At 41.4% G+C, this 24,591-nt stretch overlaps 1 protein-coding gene across 2 annotated transcripts in view; it reads right to left on the bottom strand.

Annotated features, from left to right (window-relative positions):
• CTNNA3 (catenin alpha 3) overlaps positions 1-13,063 on the bottom strand; it is a 415,145-nt gene extending 402,082 nt beyond the window's left edge. For both annotated transcript variants that reach the window (XM_030950971.1, XM_030950972.1), the window contains exons 1-3: positions 12,962-13,063; positions 7,559-7,751; positions 568-734 (exon numbers count right to left, since the gene is read on the bottom strand). In XM_030950971.1, coding sequence (XP_030806831.1) covers positions 568-734; positions 7,559-7,751; positions 12,962-13,063 — 462 coding nt within the window. The remainder of the gene's footprint in view (positions 1-567; positions 735-7,558; positions 7,752-12,961) is intronic.
• Positions 13,064-24,591: the final 11,528 nt, after the last annotated feature.

Here is a 24,591-nt window from a genome sequence, read left to right as displayed (position 1 = left end):
AATTTAAACATACAGAACAACACAGAAGCTTCTGCAAGTCAGGGTTAATTTAGCCTGTGGTGCATCTCCAGCAGTGGAGATTTTTCAAGCCCAGTATTGAAATCCACACAACATTGTTTTATTATTAAACACTTTTCCTAGTCTGATTTGGAGCCAAATTTTCATTCTCTCATCTTCATCAAACTGAACTTGCTTCAACATGGTCCTCTAAGCCACTGTGTTCTCTCGTGGCATGAGGCATTATGACAGGTGGCACTGATTACTCACCTCTGCCCTGAAATATTAGGAAGTCAACAGAAATTTGTGGTTTTATCAGTCTCTTATAAATTACTGAAAGTATTAGTGGAGAAAAAGGAGCCAAAAGTAGATCAAATATGCTGAGCTGCAAGTAGATGAGTTTTTCTGGTCCATTCACAAATCTCATCTAGAATCCACACTTGCCCCAGCTGCCCAGGTGCTCAGCGCACGACACCTGCAAGGCTCAAGTACAGGGAGAGTTTTCCACGCCCGCAGAGCCCTGAGCAGACCCAGCTGCGGCTCACAGGAGGGGAGCAGAGCAGTACTCACCACAGTCAGGTGCTGCAGCAGATAGGCCACGTCCACCATGTCGGCCAGAACGAGGAGCCTGGTGACCGCGGCCAGCAGGGAGCGAGCGGCTGGGACCACAGCCTGCCTCCGGGGCAGGGAGCAGGGATCGCTGGTGAACGCCTCTGCTGACACCTGCAGGGCCCGACCTGCAAAACGAGACACCCTGCCTTAGGCTGGATCACAACACCCAGGGGAAAGGAAATCACTGAAGCTCCACCAGTTACTTGGCAAGTCACAAGTATAGCCAATAAATCTGCTATCTCTTTCTTGCCCTAACGCCTTGAAATGAAGGTCAGTGACTACAGATCATGCAGGTTAATGTTCCACATCTTCCATTCTCTTTCCCTTTCTCTTCTACAGCATCATTTAATTCTGAAATAATTCCCTTGGCCTTCACACTATTACTCTTAACTGTACACAACAAAGCCAGCAGCTTTGTTAAATTTTCCTAGTCACTACTTGTTATATTACTGTGTACTTTGGTGTCCTTGCTATTAAATAATTCCTGGTCACAGAAGGGAATCAAATATTGCCCTTCTCATTACAAATATAAGTTAATGGAATGAAAACCTCATACACTTAAACATCTGACCGACATAAAGTGAAATCTGTGCCACGGAGCTAATGACTGCCAGTCACAATATACTGCTCTCCAATGAGAAGTTTGGTAAATGAAATTCAACAATACGAACCACAGTGACAAACACCATAAATTCCTGAAGGGAGGTGAAAAGGAGATGGAGCCAGACTGCTCACAGTGGTGCCAAGCAACAGGCGGAGAAGCAATGGGCACAAACTGACACAGGAGATTCCATGTAAGCATCAGAAAACATTTTTTCACAGCAAGAGTGACTCAAAAGTGCACAGGCCAACCAGGAAGGCTGTGGAGTCTCCATCCTGGGAGATGTTAAAAACCTGACTGGACATGGTCCTGGGCAGACTGCTGGCCCTGCCTGACCTGGGGCACTGGACCAGACGACCCTCAGAGGTCCCTTCCACCCCTCATCATTCTGCAATTCTGTGAGCAAACACAAATCAGAAGGGTCTGAATACGACCAAGCCCTTAGAAATGAGCATGACATAAGCTGAGATGGCCAGATGAACACATAAAATCATACCCTAAAATAGAGCCATGAGATGCAGGCTAGACAGATAGGAGCTACAAGTACAAACAGCAGAAAATGACAGCTCCAACAACAACAGGATGTTGAAACTTTCTTAAATTGCAGTAGACAGCATGACAATCTGATGCCATTTCATCTATTTTTATTTCAATTCCCATCAACTGGATATTCTTCCATAATTATATTTGTCACAAACAATGAAACGCAAAAAATGTCCTTTTAGTGGCACAAATAGGAATTCAGACAGACAGCAGCATTCAAAGTATTTCAATTCTTTTAGACAACCAAACAAAAAGCAATTCAAAGAACCAAAGCCAGGATCTATCATAACTGTACAATTACTGTCAGGCTGATATTCCCAAGACTCTGTTCAACACACCCAGATAAGATGACTCCCAAAGTAAATGTTGCTCTACCATCAGCTGATCAGCTACTGACAGCTACTGCTGTGGCAAATGACTGTAACTTACACGTGCCCACAAAAATCTGCTCAGGCACAGGGAAATGTAAAAAACACTGTTCAGCCACAGGGAATTTTTTTAAATAGTTAGAGAATTCACATACTTTATCCAGCAACAAAAATATCCAAAAACTTACATGAAAATTCCTTTAAAAACAAGTGACCTGTGAGCCTGTTGGCAATTAGCTGACAGCTTGTGCCAGGCTATGTCTGTACAGACACTGCAACAACGCCACCAAGTGCAGGCAGTGAGCACCCTCAGAGACAGAGCTCAGCATCACTCTGACAACAGCCAAGGGCTCTTCACTGGCTTAGGCAAGATCAACAAAGCTATGCTTTCTTCTTTTATTTATTTGAATAGATTTTCGTTCTCCTTTTGAAATCCCATCCAAGTATCACATTTTCCTCTCTTCTATTTGTATTTACAACTGGCTTTCTCATCTCATTTTTTAATTTTAACTGCAGCAGTGTAAAATGCACATGGAATGCAGTGAATTTTATGCCATTCTTGTGCCCTCCCACAAGGAGGTACTGTTGCCAAGAAAGTCCTATCACCCACTCCTGAACTGCACCGTTAGAGCCTGATGGCTTTACAGTTCCAGAGGAACACAGCTGACAAAAGGAGCCCATTTACTAAGGGGGGAACAGACATACCAAAGTTAGTAGAAAGAATTTCCAACATTTCAGTCTCAAACTTGAGAGAACAGAACTACAAACAAACAAGAAAAAACCCACAATGGTTTATAATACAGAATCCTAGAGTGCTTTGGGCTGGAAGGGACCTAAAAGATTATCTAGTTCCAATCCCCCTGCCATGGGCAGGGACACCTTCCACTAGCCCAGGCTGCTGCAAGCCCCATCCAAGCTGGCCTTGGACACTTCCAAGGATGGGGCAGCCACAGCTGCTCTGGACACCCTGTGCTAGTGCCTCAGCATTTTCATGGTGAAGAATTTCTTCCTAGCATCTAATCTAAAACACCCTCTGTCAATTTAAAGCCTTTCCCACTGTAGAAAGTCCCTCTCCAGACCCCTTGTAGGTCCCCCCGGGTTCTGAGAGTCTCCAGTAATGTCTCCCCAGAGCTTCTCCTCAGCCTGAACAAGCCCAGCTCTCAGCCTGCCTTAACAGGAGAGGTGCTCAGTTCTGCTGAGCACCTTCACAGCCTCCTCTGCACTGGCTCCCACAGGTCCATGTCCTTCTCATGCTGAGGGCCCCAGAGCTGAACACACGGGGTCTCACCAGTAACAGAACACTTATTGGCTCTTAGTGACACTAGTACATGCAGCCTCAAATCCTGCAGGCATGAACTAACACATTAAGCAGAATAAGTGTACCAGAGAAGCTTGGGAGTCAAGGTCACATCACAGCATAGAACAACCTACCCTTTCTAAAAACAAGATGAAACAATACAAGTCACCAGTACAATCACCTGTTCTGTTCCTACAAATACCATCCCCATCTGCTACAGCAAATAAAAGGATTCTGCTGCAGCCAGCCAGCTGAAGTGACACTATCAGTGTCAGGGCACAGCAGATCGATACCTCCTGCATGCTCCTAATATTCAACACTGTGATAACTCAGATTCTCACAATAGCTTTCTGGAGCTGTTACAGGACATTTCTCTCCTGCCACACAGTCTCTTATCCCACTCAGATACCACTGGATTCTGTTGCATAGCAACTATTTCACCACTGCATATCAGGAAGTTCCACTTCCACATCTCATCCATTTCTTCCTATCATGTAATCAGAGCCACCACACATCCCCATCATGCCTCACACCCACCTCTTCATTCTCCCTTTCCCACTCAGGGGCACCTGATCCAGTGATGCTGATGTCAAAAGCTATTCTGCAGGGGATCTGTTCTGGGTTTGATGAAAGGAGTGTACAGCACAGATAATTTTAAGCCATTTAAGTTCTGCCTCCCAGAACAGAAGTCCCTTAGATGCAGAATACAGACACGTACCTCTTCATGTAGAATGAGAAAGTTAAGTTTACTTTTAAGATGAGAGGAGGGACAAACAAGAACATAGTGTAATACAAAAGATCCCTATACCCTTCCTTTAGTAAATGCCCTTCTAAGTAAGCACCCATTTCTTGTCAGGAAATGGGAGTGTTTTCCACGCCATCAAACTCTCACCTCCCCTGTGTAGTAGCAAAAGACATTAAATATGGCCATTCAAAACATCAAAGTATTTGTTAGAATTTCCTTTTAAAGAGTAACTTAAGGCTCAAAATGTAACTCCAGCAAGTAACTTGCTTTCAACTCACTGCTCTGTGCAACGACAGGTTTATCTGGGAACACACTTGAGCATGATAACAGCTAAACACAAGAAACACTGACACTGCAATAGATAGAAACAAGGCAGACAACAACTGTTGTGTTTCTGACTATATATAGTCAGCCAGCAATGGCAGTAAATACCAAACATTTCAGTTATGCCCATGCAACTCTTTGAGAACTGTAAGCCATCACACCTTCACATAAATGCAAAAACTCATCATCCTAAGGATAACATTAGACTTCAATTCAGACTTCTACAGCAAGATTTCACATGAACAGCAGCACTGCTTGCCTTCAAATTGATTAAATCTCAGAATCAGGACATGAATTTGAGGCTGATATTTAGTGCCAGAAGCATTCAGGGTTGAACAATGCTCCTTACACTCTTTGCACAGGGCTCAGGTATTCCACAGAACATCTTTTGAAATGCTGCACACACATGAAATCTCTCAGTGAGAGTTTTTCAATAAGCTTACTTTGGGGTTTATTACACTATTTTAGAATAAAACTGTGGACATAAGGAGCCTCTAACAAAGCTTCACTAAATCAGATCAACAGGAAATCATAGCAGTTCTTCAGTTACTAGGCCAGTGGATTTCTGGATGATGCATACAGTCCACCACCCACAAACCTTCCTGCTGACCCATTTAGCAGAGTTCCAGAAGATGTTATCAAGATGCAGGCAGGCCTTAAAAAGTCCTTTCTTGAGAGAAAACAAAGAAAAATGCAGAGAACATCTATTTAAATTACTGGCTCCAAGCCTATAAATCTTTGATAACACTTTGCAGATGTCAAAGGAAGCAGTCACTGTATTTATCCAGGTAACAGGTCTGTCATCCATTATAGTAACACCTTCTTTCAGAGGTCACTTACAGAATTCAGCTGAATTTGAGACTCCAAAATCTCATCTACTGACAGTGCCAAGAGCAAGCTGTAGTCAGTGAAGCCATATCCATGCCATCATGATTTCTGAAGGCCACAAATTACACACAGATGACATAGATACACCAAACATTACCCCCACTCTTCATTTTTATCCCATTCATTTGCTCCTTTATTCTCCAAAGCATTATTGTAAATAGGAGTATCAGAAGCAGACTGAAAAAAGTCAATCACTCCTTTAAAAGGAGCCCCAAATTAATGAGCTCCAAAAGTAATGAAGGAGTTTTTACACTGGCAATTGACACTCAAAGGAATAAGTGTTTAATGCTCATGATGCATCCCCAACTGAACAAGTTCAGCAGGTGACACAAGGTAAAACACAAGAGGAGGTGAGACAGAATTTATTCTTTCCAGATCTCAATGTGCAAATCTGAGTTTGGTTGATGTGAATGAAATTATCTACGGCATTTCTTCAAAATTCCATTATCCAGGAAGTACAAGCTGTAGCCACTTGCAAAACTTCCTAATTAATTTAAGACTGCATTAATAAAGTCCCTGCCAGTCAGCACAGTCACACAATTAAATATGTATGCTGTGACATGCATGGCAGGTGACTGCATGCAGCCATGGCTGCTGACCCACATCCCCTCCAAGAGCCTGAAGTAAATAACAGCAGACATTTCACAGCAGCACAATGTGGCCTGAGTAACAGGCACTTCAGTTACACATGATGTGGCATACCACACATTTAAAATAGCACACAGCTTCAAAGGTTAAAAATAACTGCAAAATTAAGAAACTGCTACCTTTTTTACAATTGTTTCAACATTTCTTAAAGTTAAACTGAGCAGTCTGACAAATCCTTGAAGGGAGATCGGCTGCAACCACCCACTTCATCATTGCATAATGATAGGTGATAACATGGACTTAACTTTCTTTTAAAATGTATGAGGTATATATAATCTACTTTATGTATTATTTATTTTTGTAGTTACCTCTGGTCTTGGCTGAGAATCAATAAGTAATAAAAAAATATTTCACATTTTCAATTTCTCTATGTATAAAAATCAATATAAAACTATATATTTCATTCTTACCTTGTGTTATCAGGCTGTAATGGATGGGCTAACATTTTAAGAGTACTCCAAAATGAATGATTTTGCAGGAACCTCAGCTGCTCAGTGTGACAGATAACAGTGATACTTGCTGGTCATAACGCTTTTAATCACAAAGGACCTTCAGGTATCTCAGACACCATCTGCATAGATCAAACTCTAAACCACAGCCATCTCTAGACTCAGAGGAAGCCAAAAGCAAGTAATCACTGCCCTGAACAGCAGCAGAGACTCAGAAACCACCCCAGCTGCATGTGCGAGATGAACAAATGAAATAAATTTAAATTTAAAGGAAAACCTGATTAAGTCCCATCTTTAGTAAGGACAGGATGATATAATTAAAACATAAATGAACTTTAACTTGTGATTTCTGCAGGAACACATTCAGGATGTTGCTCATGAGCCTCATGGCCTTCGTGTTCACCCAAATATTCCCAGTTTCAATGGGGAAAAGTAAAACTCAAGAAAACAACAAAGAGCCTCTAAGAAAATGGCTACAACATTCTCTGCAGATCACAAAAACTACCCTAGTTCTGGGAATCAGATTCAAAATTGAGAGATTAAGTCAGGAGGACACAGAATATGACAAGACTCACCTGAGAGGAGCTGCTCTATCAGGAGGGGATGACTCTTATGGTAGGTTAAAGGATCCATCCTCCTCCTACTCTCAAAACGTATCTCCACACTGGACTATTGTACCTCCCCAAATGAAATCCTTACTAATGCACAAAAGAGGGAAGATTTAAGAGGTCTTAATCTGATATTCAGGTAAACAGTTCTTTTCAAGAAGTTAAAATATACATTAACTTTTAGTCATGCTTAACAGCCACTAAAATTATCAAGAGGCATCTCTTCTCATTAAAAGAGAAAACACCTACATTCCAAACAACAAAACTTCCACTGATTTATGTCTTTTTTCCCAATGGGGCCCAGCTTGCAGACTTTACCTCCTTATAGGCGTTATCCCAGAATATGTAATTAGACAACTCCAAGTTCAGACATTTGCATATCACAACGCATTTCCCACAGATATCCTGGCTTCACTTTGACACCAGGCCTGGTTAAACCAACTCCTTGTGGTGCCCGAATTGTTTGCCATGTACTCACTCTCTTTCCGCACATCAGCGAGCGCCGCGTGAAGCTCCTCTTTAAACACAACTGCTTCCTTGGCAATTTTTTCTCCCTTGTCCAATAGATTCCAAGTGGCTTCCTCCACAGAAGCAAGTAAGACACGAGCTCTTTTGGAACGGCCCTTTTTCTTACTAGAAGGATTCTGTGGACAGTTCACTAATGTTGTAACCTACATTTAAAAGAAACAAAAGAGACAATAATGGTTTAAGTTCTACAAGTGAATTTATATTCTTATTAAAATAAAAAAAACAATTATGAATAAGCAAAGAGATTCCCTCTGCTTTAGAGACAGACAGGCAAGCTCAGCATAAATAGCAAGAACGGGCAAAAGTACTGAATTCGATCTAATGCAATTTTACTCAGTATGCATCATCTTTGTGTTCCTCCTTCTGTAGGATCAAAGCAAAGTTAACAGAAATGTCACTACTGTGTTCTATTATCCCGATGCCAACTCCTGCCACTGCTTGTTTTAAAACCTACTCATAATAAAACAAAAAAATCCCAGCACTATCTGAGGAGGCTTCAGCAAGGCAGGAATCATGGACCCATTAAGGTAGGACAAGACCTCCAAAAGCATCAAGTCCAGCTAACAAGCTAACATTGCCAAGTGCACCCCTAAACCCAAAAACACCACATCCACGTGCTTTCTGCATGCTTCCAGGGAGGGTGACTCCACCGTGTCCCTCGGCAGCCTGTTCCAACACTTGACACTCCTTCAGGGAAAGAAAGTTTCTTAACATCCAATCTAAACTTTCCTTGGTGCAACCTGTGGCCATTTCCTCCTCTCCTAGCACTCATTACCTGGGACAAGAGACCACCCAGCCACAGCCTCCTGTCAGGGAGTTGTGGAGAGCCAGAAGGGTCCCTGAGCCTCCTCTTCTCCAGGCTGAGCCCTCTCAGCTGCTCCTCCTAAGACCTGTGCTCCAGCCCTTTCCCCAGCTCCTTGGCCCTCCCCTGGACAGGCTCCAGCACCTCGATGTGTTGCAGTGTTGTTGTGAGGGTCCCCAGGATGAGGTGAGAGATGAGAATTGACTCCAAGTCCTCAGAAGGCTGATTTATTGTTATGTTATGTTATATGAAAATGACATAGTGAAACTATACTAAAGAAAGAGAAAGGAGACATCAGAAGGCTAGAAAAGAATGAATAATAAAAACCCGTGACTGACCAGAGTCCCGACACAGCTGGGCTGCGATTGGTTATTAAGTAAAAACAATTCACGTGGAACCAATCAAAGATGCACCTGCTGGCAAGCAACCTCCAAACCACATTCCAAGCCATGAGAAAATTATTGTTTACATTTCTTTTCTGAGGCTTCTCAGGAGAAAAATCCTGGCAGAGGGATTTTTCAGAAAATATGGTGACATCGATGTCCTTCTTGTCATGAGGGGCCCAAGACTGAACACAGGACTCAAGGTGTGGCCTCACCATTGCACAATCACTGCTCTGGTCCTGCTGGCCACGCCATTTCTGATACAAGCCAGGCTCCCACGGGCCTCCTTGGCCACCTGCCTCGTGGGCAGCTGCTATCAGCCAGCACCCACAGGTTCTCTCTCCCCAGAAGTGCTGGGTCTTCCCATACCTCCAACGTAAGACTTGCAAGGTATCCCAGAACAAATACCCAAAATGAGTACAAACAACTTTCACAATGCTTTCTCTTCTTACCAAAGGGGCATCCCTGTGGCCAGAGCTCAGCACCTCCAAATTCTTCAGGATGCTCTCAACATTAATATTACACATCAATTTGCCCAGAATTTATATTTACTGCAGCTTAGACCAAATTTTATTTTTACCAATGCATATCAACACCCATAAAGAATTTGTTTTTATAGACCATCCCACTCCACATTCCTATCATCCGAATACAGCCTCCACACTCCAAGAGAATGTTTCTGAAAGACTATTCTCTAAGGCATTGCTTGAGCTGCAACACTAAGGAAAGACTCCAAAAACATTTTTCTTAAGTGTTGTACAGATATTTTAAAGCACACCTTATTTTCATAAAGTTCACTGATCCTTTTTAATGCTCCTGTTCCCTGTGCCAGAACATGGGCAGTGCAGTGCTACATGTGCCTTAGCTCACCTTCAGATCTCGTCCATGAATTCATGCACTTGAGTGCTTCTCATGAATCATTACTTGTAAACGTGACTCACAAATATCCTGTGGGAAACATTTCTACAAACACATCTACAAACACAAAAGCCCTGACCCCTGCACCATTCATGCAATTTAGGGGGGAAAAGGACCATCTACTTGACATCAACTGCTCTGGCATGCCACAAGGGAGAGAACAACATAAATAACTCTGGCTCCCATTGTTAAAGAAGGCTTGGATATTTTTCTGACTCTGGCTCAAAGGAAGAAAATGGAATTATTTATTGCACATAAATCAGCCAGCTGGTAGAGAATGCACTGGGAATAAAAATCTTTATCTTTTATTTTTACAAACATTTCAATGTCAGTTTTAGAACATTTAAGACAGTTTCAGTGTCCATATTTTTAAGAATGAGTTACAGATTACAGGCTAATACTTCCAATAAGAAAGACATAAAACACCATCAAAAATTACAAGCAGCCCAAAAAAAATCTATCAAATAGAAGGGTTTTTTAAATTTTAAGTATTTAGTCACTATTTCACTAGAAAATAATGTATTCTACTTTGCAGATTTTTACTGCAGTTTTTTTAATGTTAAATATCATTCTATATACTGTTCACTGATATGTTGAGGAGACAGGGAAATAAAACAAATGAAAAAGTATAAAAAATTAATGATTCCTGCAGGTGAAAACTCTTGACTGTAAGACCCTGTATCTTCAGCATCACTCTCAGGAAATACTGGAGGCAGCAGCTGATCTCAAGTACAAGTCAAAATTTGTTAGATAGCTCCTTGCACATAGAGATTATGGAAAACAGAAAAACTACTCTCAATTCTCTAACACAGAACCCCAACAAGGAATGTAAAAACTTTATACAATCCTACCCAGAAAGAACTGAAGCACAGACTAACACAGTGTGCCATTGTTACCCTGCACAGCAGATCCCCGGCCTAGCTCTGGTGGGAACAACACAGTTGTGCTAAAGGCACAAGGAGTCTCTAAGCCTCCACATTTACAGAGCTGAATCGTGCCACTGCTGCCTGTTATTGCCATTAGTTATTAGGCTGAAGGGGTGGGGTTTGTTGTGGGGTCATGGTTATGCCTAATACTAAGTTTCTAGGAAACTCTGAGACAATCTCTTAATGCTGCAGTAGTTCAGGAAGCAACATCTTGATACCTTGAGTATCATAATATTTGGTTCACCTTTATTTTAATATAAAAAGTATTTTTAAGCATCAATCATAAAACATTCTTTTTTGTTAACAATGTAGTTCAGTGTAGCTCAATGTCAATCCCTAGACATTTAGGAAAACCAAGACATGAACTCTGATCTGATGACAACAGCAGAACCCCTGTCCACTGTTTCAAATCCAGTGTATTTGTATTATATACAAATAAACCCTGGCCAGTCCCACCCAGTGAGCAGAAGGTAAACTCAGCATATGTAGAACTAAAGCCAACAGTGTGTGCTTTCCCTGTGAGCACACGTCTGTGGCGTGGATGACAGGTGAGAACACAATCCTTTCAACTTGCCTGTTTTTCATCAGTGATCCAAGGGACTCCAAAATGCAGGGATTCTTCTACACATTGTGTCACCTGAACCACGCTAACTTTGACAACTACCTTTTTTGATGTGCCAGATGCACTGATTGAGAACTAGACTGAGAAGCCTTCCTTTCAACATCCTCAAAACACCTGGAATACAATAAAGGCCACAGACAGAGGGAAACACGCAGGGCAATTTAGGGACAGTGTTTTATTCCAAGGAGAGAGAAGTTGCCAACTCAGAGAGGGTTTTACACAAAACAGCTGCTATACTATTTTCAGAGTTTCAAAGTAATCAGCACAGGGAAGAGGGTCAATTCAGCAAGTGATCTGCAGCTATTTCCACAACGACTTCCTAGGTACCTCACAGGCTGGCTCTGCCTCAATTTTTTCCTGTATTGATGCTGTTAATCTAAGGACTGCCTTATGCCACTGAGCATAACTGGCTAGGACAGACTTCAGAGAATCTCAAGCATTTCCATTGTTTCTTTCCTGCCACAGCATTACAAGACTATTAAATATATAAATTACAACAGAAATCTCAAAACAAAGTTAAATTGCATTCCAAGCAGCAGTTGCTAAAGTGAATCTGGCAAGAACATCATTTTTATCTGTGACTGGTCTGATTCTCTTTCTAATCACAGACTAATTTTCGTTTATTATCTTTCCAGCCTTTCAATCACCCTTCATTGAGTATGAGCTTTAATCCCTGTTCTTATACTTCTAACTTTTTTTTTTGAAGGATCCACTCAAAACATAAGTTTTCCTTCCACAGGTATGAAACAAAGAAAGCATTAGGCTTAAGAGAGGAAAAAGACAGTCAAAATACTCTCTTAGAGCCAGAGCATTTCCAGTTTGAACAGCCTCAAGCTTTTCAATGGTTGAGAAGAGCTGGGAGGGAAAAAAACCACAAAACTTAGATGGTTTCTTTGTTTAATTCTGGATCTGCACTTTCTTTGTTTTGTCAGGTTTCTTTGATCCTGCCAAACTCAAACCAAAATTTACTGTTCTTTACCTCCTCTAAGAACACCCACAGTGTTGCAGCTGCCTCAGCACAGTCTGACCTACTGGTCTATAGGAGGTTTTTAAATTCAGTCCATCAAGACATCTATTCTTACTACTTTGAAACTAATTTTGTAACCCATCCACATATCCTCGACAACTTCCACAAACCACTGACCTGTTAACTGAGGGTTTTTACACCATCAATAACATCCAGGTAAAAATAAATAAAGAAAGGGAGACAAAATGAGACAGAGGCAGCTCAGTTAATAGTAGCTGAAAATGAAGTCATGATAGAAAAGGTCACTTTCTGAGGAAAGTATCCTTCCAGACAGGAAAAATGAGTAAGGGAAGAAAAGACAAAAAAAAATAATTTGGGAGAGGCAAAGCTTCAAATGGGGAAAATACAACTTTATTTTTAAAGAATTACTTCACACATTGGAAAGCCATTTGCAGTGTATTCTACATTTAAGCATCTCCTGGATAACACTGTGTGAGAGACCAGCTAGAACAGGCAGCATTTACTAAGACAGACTGGGTGGCAAAGTTGGAAGTGACCAAATGAATGACCAAACCTGGAAGGCAGACCCCTGGAGAGCTCCTGAGCCAGAGTAAAGTGCAAGTGCAAAAGAGCTGTGGGTGTGACTTTCAGAATAATGTCTCTAGTCAAAAGTTCTTCAGCCTTATTCCCCTCCCTCTATGGTTATCCATCTTACCTTCTGCAACTCTAAAATACCTGAATTATCAGTGGTTCCAGTAATTTCTCCACTGTAAATGTCTGGATCTGCAGATTCCGGGGATCAATTTTCAGTTTAATGTTTGGCACTTTTGTTGACATTTCACCTGGGTACAAAACAAGAGAAGTGCAATAAGCCAATATTAACCATGACGACAAGCCTCATTGCCTTCTGTCAGAGCACAGAGACTGCCTATGTGAGTATAAACTTGTTTCATAACAGAGTCTGATCTCAAGAAATACAATCAACTTTTCCAATTCCCCATTTCTAAACTGTTAAAAAAATATACTGATACTTACATAAGTATCAGTACATAAACGGTAAAATCATAGACTTAAAGTACATATAACTCCTTATGTTCACTCACAGATTAACTGACCACATGTTAAAAAAAATACAAGGATAATTGAATTAGAATACCATTAAATAAAATCCTCTAGTAGTCCAGAAAGGATTTTTAAAGCAAAAACATGAAATTCCGTTACTGAATTTATCACAAAACAAAAACATTAATGCTATGTGCACAATATCTGTATCTTATGCCACGTGCCAAATTACAGGGGTTATATAATAAGCACCTTAAGAACAAAAATCATATAGAGCAGTCCTTAAAATTTCTGGAAATTAACAGCAGAAAAAGGAAAACATTTTGTTATTTTATACCCTGCATGAACAAATATTTTTTAAGTGTCAAGATAGATTAAGTTGAGAAAGCCTATTACTGAAGTCAATAAGATGGAAGTAAAGCCAAGTAAGGTCTTTAAAGTGAATAAATCATTCATTAGGAGCTTGATGCAGAATCTACTGATGTCAATTAATAGTTTCCACCAAGTTCACTGGGCCATGGCTCAGGCCATTAGCCTGAAATGTGTGTGTGTCAACAAAGAATTATAACTGCTTTAGCTGGATTGCAACCGATTATTGTCCCAAAATAAAAGACACTTTCAATTTTGCAGTAACTCAACTTCTTATAAAACGCAGCCTGGCAAAGCCTTTTTAGCCAATAAAGACTTCAAATACACAAATAATGGATATCTGTCCTTTTTAAGCAAGACTTATTACAACCACTGCTTCTGTATAATGAAGTAATAAGGTACTGCAATTGTGTAGGCTGAAGAGATATATTGTCACCTTCCAGTGAACCTAGCAGTGATTTAATAAAACACAGTAGGTTCTGGGTTCCTGTAGCAAATGGTGTAGAAATGGATCTGGAGAGGTATCCACATTTCACTTACAAGCAAAGATAATATGAGCAATAATTAAAGAATTAAGGTATAAAGCAATTTAGGGTTTTGCCACTCTTATTAAAAGGTTACACAAGCGCCAGGTTTTTCTTTAATTACAAACTATACTAGCAGCAGAGCTAAGCTCACACAAATTCAGCTGCATCCAGGCAGGCAATAGCATATGGAACGAACTGATTTTGCAGTTTTAATTCTGAGCCAAAAGACAAAGAAACCTGGGATAAGACTGACCAGAAAAAAACACTTATCCTTCCACAGATATGAATGAAAAGAGAACTCTAGAAATGTCAAAGCAAATTAACGGCCCATATTTTACACATCTAACATTTAGATACTTTCAACAAGCACCAAGGAAACAAACTTTGAGACTCCCAAAACTGGAACTGCCAGCGGATGGATCTCTTTCTGTCCAACACTAACAAGTGGCTCTGAACCCGTGCTCACTGCACCACTGCCTGTCACTGCCACACGGGCAGTGAGCTCCAGCCCCGAAGCGCCGCTGCGGAACCGCCCGCCCCGTCCGCAGCGCTGCCAGCGCCGGCTCTGCCGGGCCCGGAGCTGCAGCTCGGAACGCGCGGCACAGAAGCTCCTGAGCCGCTTTCCTTGTGTCCACCCCTTAACCAAAAAGCCTTTTCATTCAACAAGATACTGCCCTCCAGCTTCACTGGGATTGCATCAAACCACACCATTACACACTCTGGGTAAGACGGACCATTTTCTGCCACCTATAATTCACTGATTTTCTAAATCTTTGGCCAATATTTCAACGAATCTGCTTTTTATTCACATTAGGAAAAATAATAAATCTTTATGATGGTGCTGGTTAGCAACCCTTATCTTCAATATTTTCACAAGTCTCCCAAAATATGGGCACTTACTGAAATCCATCACAAAGTTGCAAACAGATGGTATCCACAGCGCTGTGCATTTTTTCCTGGTCAGACGCACATCAGTGACAAGGGGACAGGTAAAGTGGATGGGGACTGCATTTCGTGCTCCTACTGAGCCCTAAAGATGCCACAAGCTGACTCAGGTTATTTTTCTGCAGATACGCTCACACTTTAAACCTTGCAGTGGCTTCCCCACAATTCCTTGATTTCTATCAAGGGTGTCAGCACCTGCTTTACTCAAAATGGAGAAATTAAACCTTTTTGCTGCTTGCTCTCCATTCTCACAGCAGTATTTCCTCTGCTACATGCCATCTGCAACCATCAGGTCTTTTCTAAATTTTGGCAGATAAACATGTATGGTAATTAAAGTCAATTCCTGTTACTAAAGGACTACCACGCTCCAGAATCCCACCTTAGAGCACCCCCAAACTTGGGAAGTATTACAAATCCAACCCCATTTTTGCAGGTCAGAAACAATGTGAATCCATGTGTCATGACTTTCCCTGTTCTGGGTTGTTCTGTGGTTTTTGCTTGTTTGTTTCTTCCTTGCCCTTAGCATACGGTCTAACATCAGCAGTTTTATTCTTTGCTTGAGCCCCGAGTTCAAAAGCCAGTTAAGCCAATAATAGCTTTTAGCCTTGAGTCGGGCCCATAACGAGTCATCAGCTGAAAGTCAATTGCAAAAACTATTGTCTCTGAAAATTTCAATTATAATCTAAGATATAAATAACGTACTTAAGGGCTCACTTGCTGATTCCAGCAATATTTTTTAAGTAAAATTCTAATGCTTCCTGAAACTTCCTTTTGTTTCTAAAAAGATAGAAACAGTTTTGCAAGCCAATGCAGCGAAAACCACAAGATCTTCAATTATTTTGGTAATCTGACTACATATTTTTAGCTTACCAGGCTCTCCTTGCTGTGATATACCATATAGGCTAATCAATATTTCAAATTGGGTTCTTTAATTATTTCTTTTAACTAAGGCAAGGATAAGAGGTGATAGAAAGAAAAATAAACAGCCAGTAAAGATCATCCTGGGATTTTCTCTGGCATTTCCACTTACTAAGTGAACCTCTGTCCTTCTAGATCATATTCATTAAAATGACAAAACCTGATGTTTGCCTCAGGAAAAAAGTGAAAATCAACATTCCATCTTCCTTTTTTTTTTTAACGCATTTGTCTACCGCAGTACAACATCCCCCTAACTACAGCAGGGGCCCTAACTGTGAGATATTTTGGTAAAAGGCTTCATAACCTCACACTCAGTTAGATTAACCTCTACAGGAGGCAATCTCAGCCCTGGACACCAGCAGCTCTTACAACACTCAGGATGTTAAGCATGTGTTACAAGACACAGTTGTGTCCCAGAACAGCCAGAAAACCAACCACCTGCACACTCCTACCAAATGCTACCAACCTCAACATAATGAAAATTCTGTCTTTTCATCAGATGTCAAAACTATGGACTCTTTTGGTGTAGTAAGAAAAAGACGCTGGAAAAACAGCCAAAGTCTATATCCATCTGCAATGCAACGTGAACACAGCACCTGCAGCTTTTTTTAGAATCTATAAGTACACTGTATACAGACATAAACTACTAAGTGTCAGAAAGCAGAGCCAAAGACATTCTGCATAAATTAGAAATCCTTTACTTTAGAATCCATTTCCTGCTAGATTGTTAGAAAGCCAACAGTGCATCACTCACCTATGCTAGAAAACATATGGTCCAAATGCAGCACTAAAGCAACTGTCTATGTAATTTCCTTGTGTTAGGAACTTCAGTGCAAGTGCCCTGGCTCCCTATGGGGCTCCTGAGGCATCTGCAAGGCACTGCCTGACAAGCTCCCAGTGTATTTCAGGATGACTGACAGGACACAGCGGCTGCTGGAGGGCTGGCAGGGGGATGGGCATCCTTAAAGCTGTATAGTAGCACACGAGCCTGGCAAGAAAGTTTAGGGTTGAAAAGGTTTTCAACAATTAGATGGCACAAAGCATGAAATTACTTACACTTCCAGTGATTATTCTTGGAATTTCCAACACAGCAACCGTTTTGCCATGCATTCTGACTGTATGCCAACTTCAGTCTGGAGGCAATGACTCACTCTCAGACTCCTGAACTGGACAGCAAAGGGATTCATAAAGCTCTCACCCAGGAACTTGGCACCAAATTTGTTTTCTCTGTTGTTTTTTTTCTATTGTATGGTACCCTACAATGACACACAATCTATTATCCTAGCCGTTTCAGAAAATGCAAAGGCCTATTGCCTTCTAAGAAATGAAGAAAAGTTAAAACAAAGTAATCAGGATTTCTTTTTTTAGCAAGATATATATAGACAGGGCACCTGAGGATTTCCAAGATATGAAACATTGCTGAGAATACGTAACAGAATTTTTTTACTATTTGTTCTTAATTTCAGTATTTCCTATACAGCTTTATTAGTTGTTACCAGCAGAACTCTGGGAATAAAATTTGCTAGTCTTGTTGCTACAGTCAGTACAGCAAGTGCAAATCAGACTCCACAGAAGCCTCAAAAAACAATTACTGCATTTCCTTTAATCCTCTAGCTGACACAAAAGATATTCAGGATGCTAAAAGCTTCTAGCTCAGGCAAAGAAAAGTGCAGGCTGTTGTACTGCAGAGACCTCTTGTACTCTGCAGGCCAGACCATGCTCTGGAATGGAGCAGTGTCTCTGACACCTGGGAGGGACCTGCCCCATTTAACACCAGGTAGAGTCTATAAAGCACCTGCTAAATTATTTAGATTTCCAGACAAAGCTGACAGGCTACTCTATAACCATCTCAGATTTCATCATTTCTTACCACGAGCAGCAAGAAACATTATTAATGCACAGACACCAAAAAGGGGAGCCGGAAAAGGTGGCAAGATTCAGATCCATTAATAACATCTGTTCACTGAAAGTCCCTTTATTTAAACAGGCTTTGCATTTAGGTGTAGGCTGGCAATGAAGTAACTGGAAGATTTTTTAATCTTAGCCCCAAAAATTAAAACCAGAAAAACACAGCACTTCTTTTTGCATTTCCTTTCAATTCTGCCTGTGTTTACTCTTGAGCACTTTTTCAATCCACATCTGAAGAGCAGTTAAAATTCACAAGAACACAATATTCCCACCAAGTTCTTCAACACAGTTCTCAGCATAAATAATGTGATACATCATACCTTACAACCAATCTACCAAGAAAACAGCATAAGCCTAGTTCTTTATGAATATTGGAAAATCCCCATGGCAACCAATGGTTTCTGATTAACCTAGTGGCATTAAAAGGTTTAAATAAGTTTTAAAAAGAAAAAACCATACTTTTGAGGTGGGATAAAGCATCACACCTCAAAAGTTGTCTCATGAATACTTTCTTATATCTAGTGAGATGAAAATTTAAGATTTTTCCCAGGTTTACGACATTCAGAATAAACTCTCTTTTCCTTGTTTAGCAATTGTGTTTATTTTCCCTACAGTGCTGTCTGTCAAAGCACTGTTTCAAGCAGAGGGGGTGTTCCACTATCACATAAGGAAACAGAATCCCAGAGGAAAAATTAATTATTCAAGATCGGAGAGAATGCCAGTGGCAGAGCATTGGAATAAAACCATAACAACACTGAAGCACCTTACCCTTGCTTTCTTTAATTGAGGCCAAAAAGCAGGCTGAGGAAAGTAAAACATTTTCAGAAACAATTTACACTATAACTCTACAGAACATCATCTCTATTCCTTACTCCTACGTTAGGCTTACCCTGACACTAGTATTGCTTATTCCTAGGAAGGTCAGAAATCATCTCCCTTAAATGTCCTATCAGCATCCCTCCTCTGGTGAATGCACACTTCAGGCAGCTGCAGCACCAACAAATTCCAGGAGATGTTCCAGCAGCAGTGGGAATCCCACAGCCTGAGCAGCTCCACAGCCTTTGGCTTTGTACTGGCACTCTGGACTGTTTCTCAACCAACAGCTATCCAAACAATGGGTTACTGCCCTAAACCCACAGCCATGGCAAGAAACATCTTCCCACTGAAGTCTGACATGGAAACTGGGGAACCTGACAGTATCTCACTACCAGGAAACTAAATAATTTCCCTCATCAGTGGAGTTCCACTGGATATGCACCATTGTGGGTGACAGCAGAATTAAAGTAATACTGCTTAGGCCAGAAATACTTCATCTTTGTAACATTTCTTCCATGTATATTTTTGCAGGTACTGGAGTTATTGGTCTGAAAATTAGAGTTCTAATATTTAGGAAACTGAAAAAGCATTTACTTAAAAAAAACCACAAAAGAAAGTGGTGTGACATCAGATGACAGCATTTCGTTTAAAAAAAAAAAATTAATATTTTTTTAACCTATTTTAAATTCTTAAATAAAACCCCAAAATCCTCCCACCCCAAAATCCTTCCACATGAGTCTCAGTGCTATTTTCACTGCATGCAGTTTGAGCCCAGAGCAAGGACTCCTCTCTATTTAAGTGGCACACAGTTCTTACATGGTTGGCTATCTGAGTCCCTAATGATAGGTTAAGGAGGTCTGGCTCCAAGCCCTCCCTTTTGTTATCACATTTAAAGTGTTCCTATCTGTGTTCAGAACCAGAGACCCGGCTCAAATAAAGTTCAAGTTGACCTTCCACTAAAAATAGGATATTGTTCAACTCATTAAAATAATAGACAATAATAGAAATTCCATGAGGTGCTACTAAAAGATTTCAAATTTTATTTATTTTAAATACAGTTCCCCATTTCCCCTTATTGCTATTTGCTGACAGTTACCTATTACAACACTACACTCTGCTGTTTTGCCTTAAAAACGTGTCTCAACTGCAAAGAGGTAAAAAGCCAGGGTTTCTTCTCTTTGTAGAGCTGCTACTGAATTTGCCAAGAGAAGTGGTTGTTTCCTACCCATGGCCTACCCCAGGATGCTTCACCACCACGTACCATTTTATGTAACTAACTGATATAAATGTTTGTATTATTTGTTTTGTCCAGTGACCTAAACAGTGTTTTAGCATTCTTAGAACAGTATTCTTCTTCCCCACTGCTTACAGACATGCCCAAAACAACCCCAAAATTCTGGGTAGCAAATGTGACTGATACTTTATATATATAACATTGACTCTGAGATATGCATGAAAATAAGAGAGAAATGATTCTTAGGAACTGCCTCAGTCTTGATGCTGGCAAGCACCCTCAGCACATACAAAAGCACAATCTAATGAGAAGGGACAGAAAACTGTCCCTTAAGCAAAGCCACCATCCCTCCACAGCATGCCTGCAAACAGGGACAGACCCCAAGGTGCAGATGAACTCTTCCAGTGGGGTTCCCATTGCTGCACAGCACCCCATTTCCTTCACCAACTCTTTCAACCGGCTTCAAATCACACCCTGGCTCAGCAGAAACCCCTGCAGAGCTGACAGAGCACTTCTGCTGAAACAGCTTCAGAAATAAAGCCTAAGGACATTCCAGCCCCTTCTGACCTCTGCCCACAGCTCAACTCAAAACCATCTGGCTGAAGTGCAGCCATAAAGAAAAATACAACCAAACTTTGTTCCAAGGTGAATTAATTTCCCACCATTCATCAGTGGGTTTGAACCAGGAGAAAACAGTAAGAATTCATTATGATTTCCTCCTAAATGCCTGTCACGAGGCCTAATTCTTTGCAGTTGGTTATGGATGGGGCTTCACTAGGTCTGAACACAGCTCTTGTCTTCAATTTTACCTAACAGAAAAGTGTGCACATAAGGGTTTTGAAATATGCACAATGTTACACTGAATATAACAGCCCTCCTTTAGCCCTCTCTTATAATAACTTTTTTAATATATTTTGAAATTTTTTAAAAAATGGTATAAAATTATGCAGCAACTCATTATTTTCTCACTGAGGTGTGATAAACACACATTTACACAAACCTTCCTTTAATTAGGTGCAAAATCCAGCAAAGTACCAGGAGGTAAGCTAAACTTTTTTAAATAATAGCATCCATAAAACATTTTATTCTTCCTTCTCCAATATTCCAAAATGGCTTCTCATATTTGGAAAATATGCAAACACACTTCACAACTCCAGCTACTGGCTTGAAGTGATAAGACCACGACGATTAAAATATTTAGAATATTCAGATTTTTTTTTAATGTTCAGAATTTTTTTAATCATGTTTAAAAGTTCTTTTTTTTTTTTTTGGAAAGCTGGCTAAGAAACCCAGCCTTTTAATTTTTTTAACTTTTGGAGAGATTGTCTTATCAAGCAGCTACAGTTCCATTTATAGCTTCATGTACTTCCACCACCAAGAGGAAAATTGCCCACATTCTTCTTCAATCTTACCTTTTGAATCAAGACTCCAAGGAAAGGCGCTCCTAGAACAGCTCTGTGAAGAACTTCTGACGCAGCCGCACTCCAGGGGCACGGAGAGCGAGGCTGCAAAGGGTCGCCTGTCAGTCCCAGTTGGAAGAAACAAAATGGGAGGGCAGCACTCCACTGAACTGCTCCCAAAATGGCAGTGCCCGCTGCTGAAAGGAGCACCTAGAGACAGCCAAGCTCACTGCCAGCCTCGCAAACCAGGTTTGACACAGAGCTTCTAGAACCTACATCAACACCAGGGCAGGCAGTGGCAAAGCCTCCTCAGAAATCCATGAGGTTTAGGCTGAACACGAGAAGGGAAAGGGGAAGAAGGAAAGGCCACTATTGTAAATCCACAGTCAAATATAGATGCAATGTACCTCTCCTTCATTCACCTTCACAAAACACTCAAAACACCCTTCCAGATTGATAATCCCCCCTTTGTAAGACTTTCCCACCAAGGCAGCCATTTAAAAAATGGATATGAGCAAAGTTTTGCTAATCTGCTAACAGAGCATATTAGAGTACCCTGAAGTGCAGTTTACAATACACATAGAACAAGAAAACCCTCCTAAAACTCCCAAAAGGCAGAGGCTGCTCAATATTTGCATCTCTTCTGCTGGAGACTGGAGGTCTTAGATCATTCAGTCTGAACATTTGTACAATGTCAGGCTGAATTTTCATTTTGGAAAATTTCAATCAAAGCAGTTTGGCTGTTTGTAGTTGATTTAGAGGTCAAAAGGGCACAGACGTCCCAAGGCTGAGTAACCTGGCACTGCCTAAGAGCACTGGGGAGACAACAAGGAATGAGGGAAAAAACACCCAAACCTAAGGAAGGAGCACATATTGTGACTACACAGAAAAGAGGAAGGAAAAAAAATACTTGAACATACATAATAGACAGTATTGAAACAGTTGCAAGGAACGGGAAAAAAATCAATCAATCACATTTAAGCCCTGTCATGGAATGGCCAACTGACTTCAAAAGTGTCTTCTGCACTTAGAGATGCAGAGAAGGAATGCAGCAAAAAGGATTATGGATGCAAAAGCATCAAATATTATTCATATAAACTAAGCAGACTTTCCTAGATTATATTATAATTTATTATGGAGAAATGTATGTGGTATTGCCACATTAAGCTCACAATTTTATTCATAATTCATTCCTCTCATGATCATATTTGAAGCTTAAACCCTGAAAAAATCCTTTTCCACTTGCAACTCATGAATTTAGAAGATATGAACAACAGACAGTTAAGAAAGCTGCTGGAGTAAGATTTAATTTTCTTTATGAGTACTGTATTAAAACTATATCATGCAATGCAAGTATAAATCTCACCACCTGCAGTTAGTATTTCTCAGCATTTCTTAGTGCTCTCATTCACTTCATGAACATAATTTAAAAGAACAAAAACACAATTCACTTCACTGCAAAGGTCAATACAGACAAGTGGATTTATGTAAATGATCCCTATTACACTTTTCTAATCATTAGATCTTTGTAACTGCATCAGTGTTTTATTTATGAAGCAAATTGCTCTAGAGGTGAACAGCAACCCTCTTTGTTTTGATAAACCCACTAATAAGAGGTGTTGAAAATGCTCATTTTATTTGAAGTTTTTTGACCCATCATTTTGAGTTATCAAATGAGGAATGGGATTCAGCTGCTTAAGGTAAACACCTAAAACTATTTTATATACTGTAGAATCCATCAGAAAGACCCCTTAGACACCCCAGGTCTCCTGTGGACTTCAACCACCTATGCAAGGGCTGGATGTGGGGATGCTTTAAAAGGCCAAAATTGTCTAGAATGGTGCTAGACACCAATGTTCAGACACCTCTCACAACTGGAGAGGCAATTGCTTTGAATTCCTGGCACTTATTAAGAGGGATTACTTCAAAAGCTGTGGTAACTTCATGGCAGCAGTCAGAATTAGCAGGGTTTGGACAAGGTTCTTGCCATCCCAATAAAAATAAGCACCATCTTACAAAAGACCCTGAAAGCATTTTCAGATGTTGCTGAGGCAGCTGCTGGCAAGGCTGAGGAGCGTTTGTACTAATACACCAAAAATGGGGCAGCACGGGAAACTCTGCTCATTTTCCTGGCAAGATGGACGAAAGCAGAAGCCACTACACTAAAAGAGACCCCCCAAAACCCCTGTATAAAATATATTTTTGCCTTCTTACATACTCATACCATTCATGCCACAGAAGTCAGTGTGAAATGCTGAAAGTTCTGAGCAAAACGCAACCAGGTCCAAGGTACACCAGAGTATCCTGAAACACCTCTCTGAGCCACATTCTCTCCTCAGTAAGGAGGGACATCCATATCCCTCTTTGGCCCGAAATCCTCCCCAGTTTCTACACCGAAGGGGCCGTCTGCCTCGTCAGCATCCTGAGCACACAGCACACCTGCTTTCCAACACGCCCAGCTCCCCGATTCCCTCCCCTGCGCCCCTTCCCTCGTCCCTGGAGCCGGCCATGGCAACGCACCAGGGCCAGGGCTGACCTGAGGGAAAAAGAGCGGGAACCTGAGGGGACGGAGGGGGTCTGACCTGAGGGGAAAAGAACGGAACCTGAGGGGATGGAGGGGGTCTGACCTGAGGGGAACGGAACCTGAGGGGATGGAGGGGTCTGACTGAGGGGAAAAGAGCGGAATGAGGGGATGGAGGGGCGTGAGGGAAAAAGGTCGATGAGGGGAGTACCGAGGAGGGCGGGAACCTGAGGGGATGGAGGGGGTCTGACCTGAGGGGAAAAGAACGGAACCTGAGGGGATGGAGGGGGTCTGACCTGAGGGGAAAAGAACGGAACTTGAGGGGATGGAGGGGGTCTGACCTGAGGGGAAAAGGGCGGGAACCTGAGGGGATGGAGGGGGTCTGACCTGAGGGGAAAAGGGCTGGGAGGATCTCCTGGGAAAAGGGGAACCTGGGGATGGGGTTGACCTGAGGGGAAAAGAACGGAACCTGAGGGGATGGAGGGGGTCTGACCTGAGGGAAAAAGGGACCAGGGATGGAGGGTCATGAGGAACCAGAGGGGATGGAGGGGGTCTGACCTGAGGGGAAAAGGGCGGGAACCTGGGGGAATCTGACCCGAGGGGAAAAGGACGGAACCTGAGGGGCGGGTGTCTCACCTGAGGGGAAAAGGACGGAACCCGGGGTG

The sequence above is a fragment of the Camarhynchus parvulus genome, chromosome 6 (assembly GCF_901933205.1).
Source record: "Camarhynchus parvulus chromosome 6, STF_HiC, whole genome shotgun sequence".
In the NCBI taxonomy this organism is placed as follows: Eukaryota; Metazoa; Chordata; class Aves; order Passeriformes; family Thraupidae; genus Camarhynchus; species Camarhynchus parvulus.
Note: the sequence above shows the minus strand (reverse complement) of the source record. Positions and strands in the feature narration are given on the sequence as shown.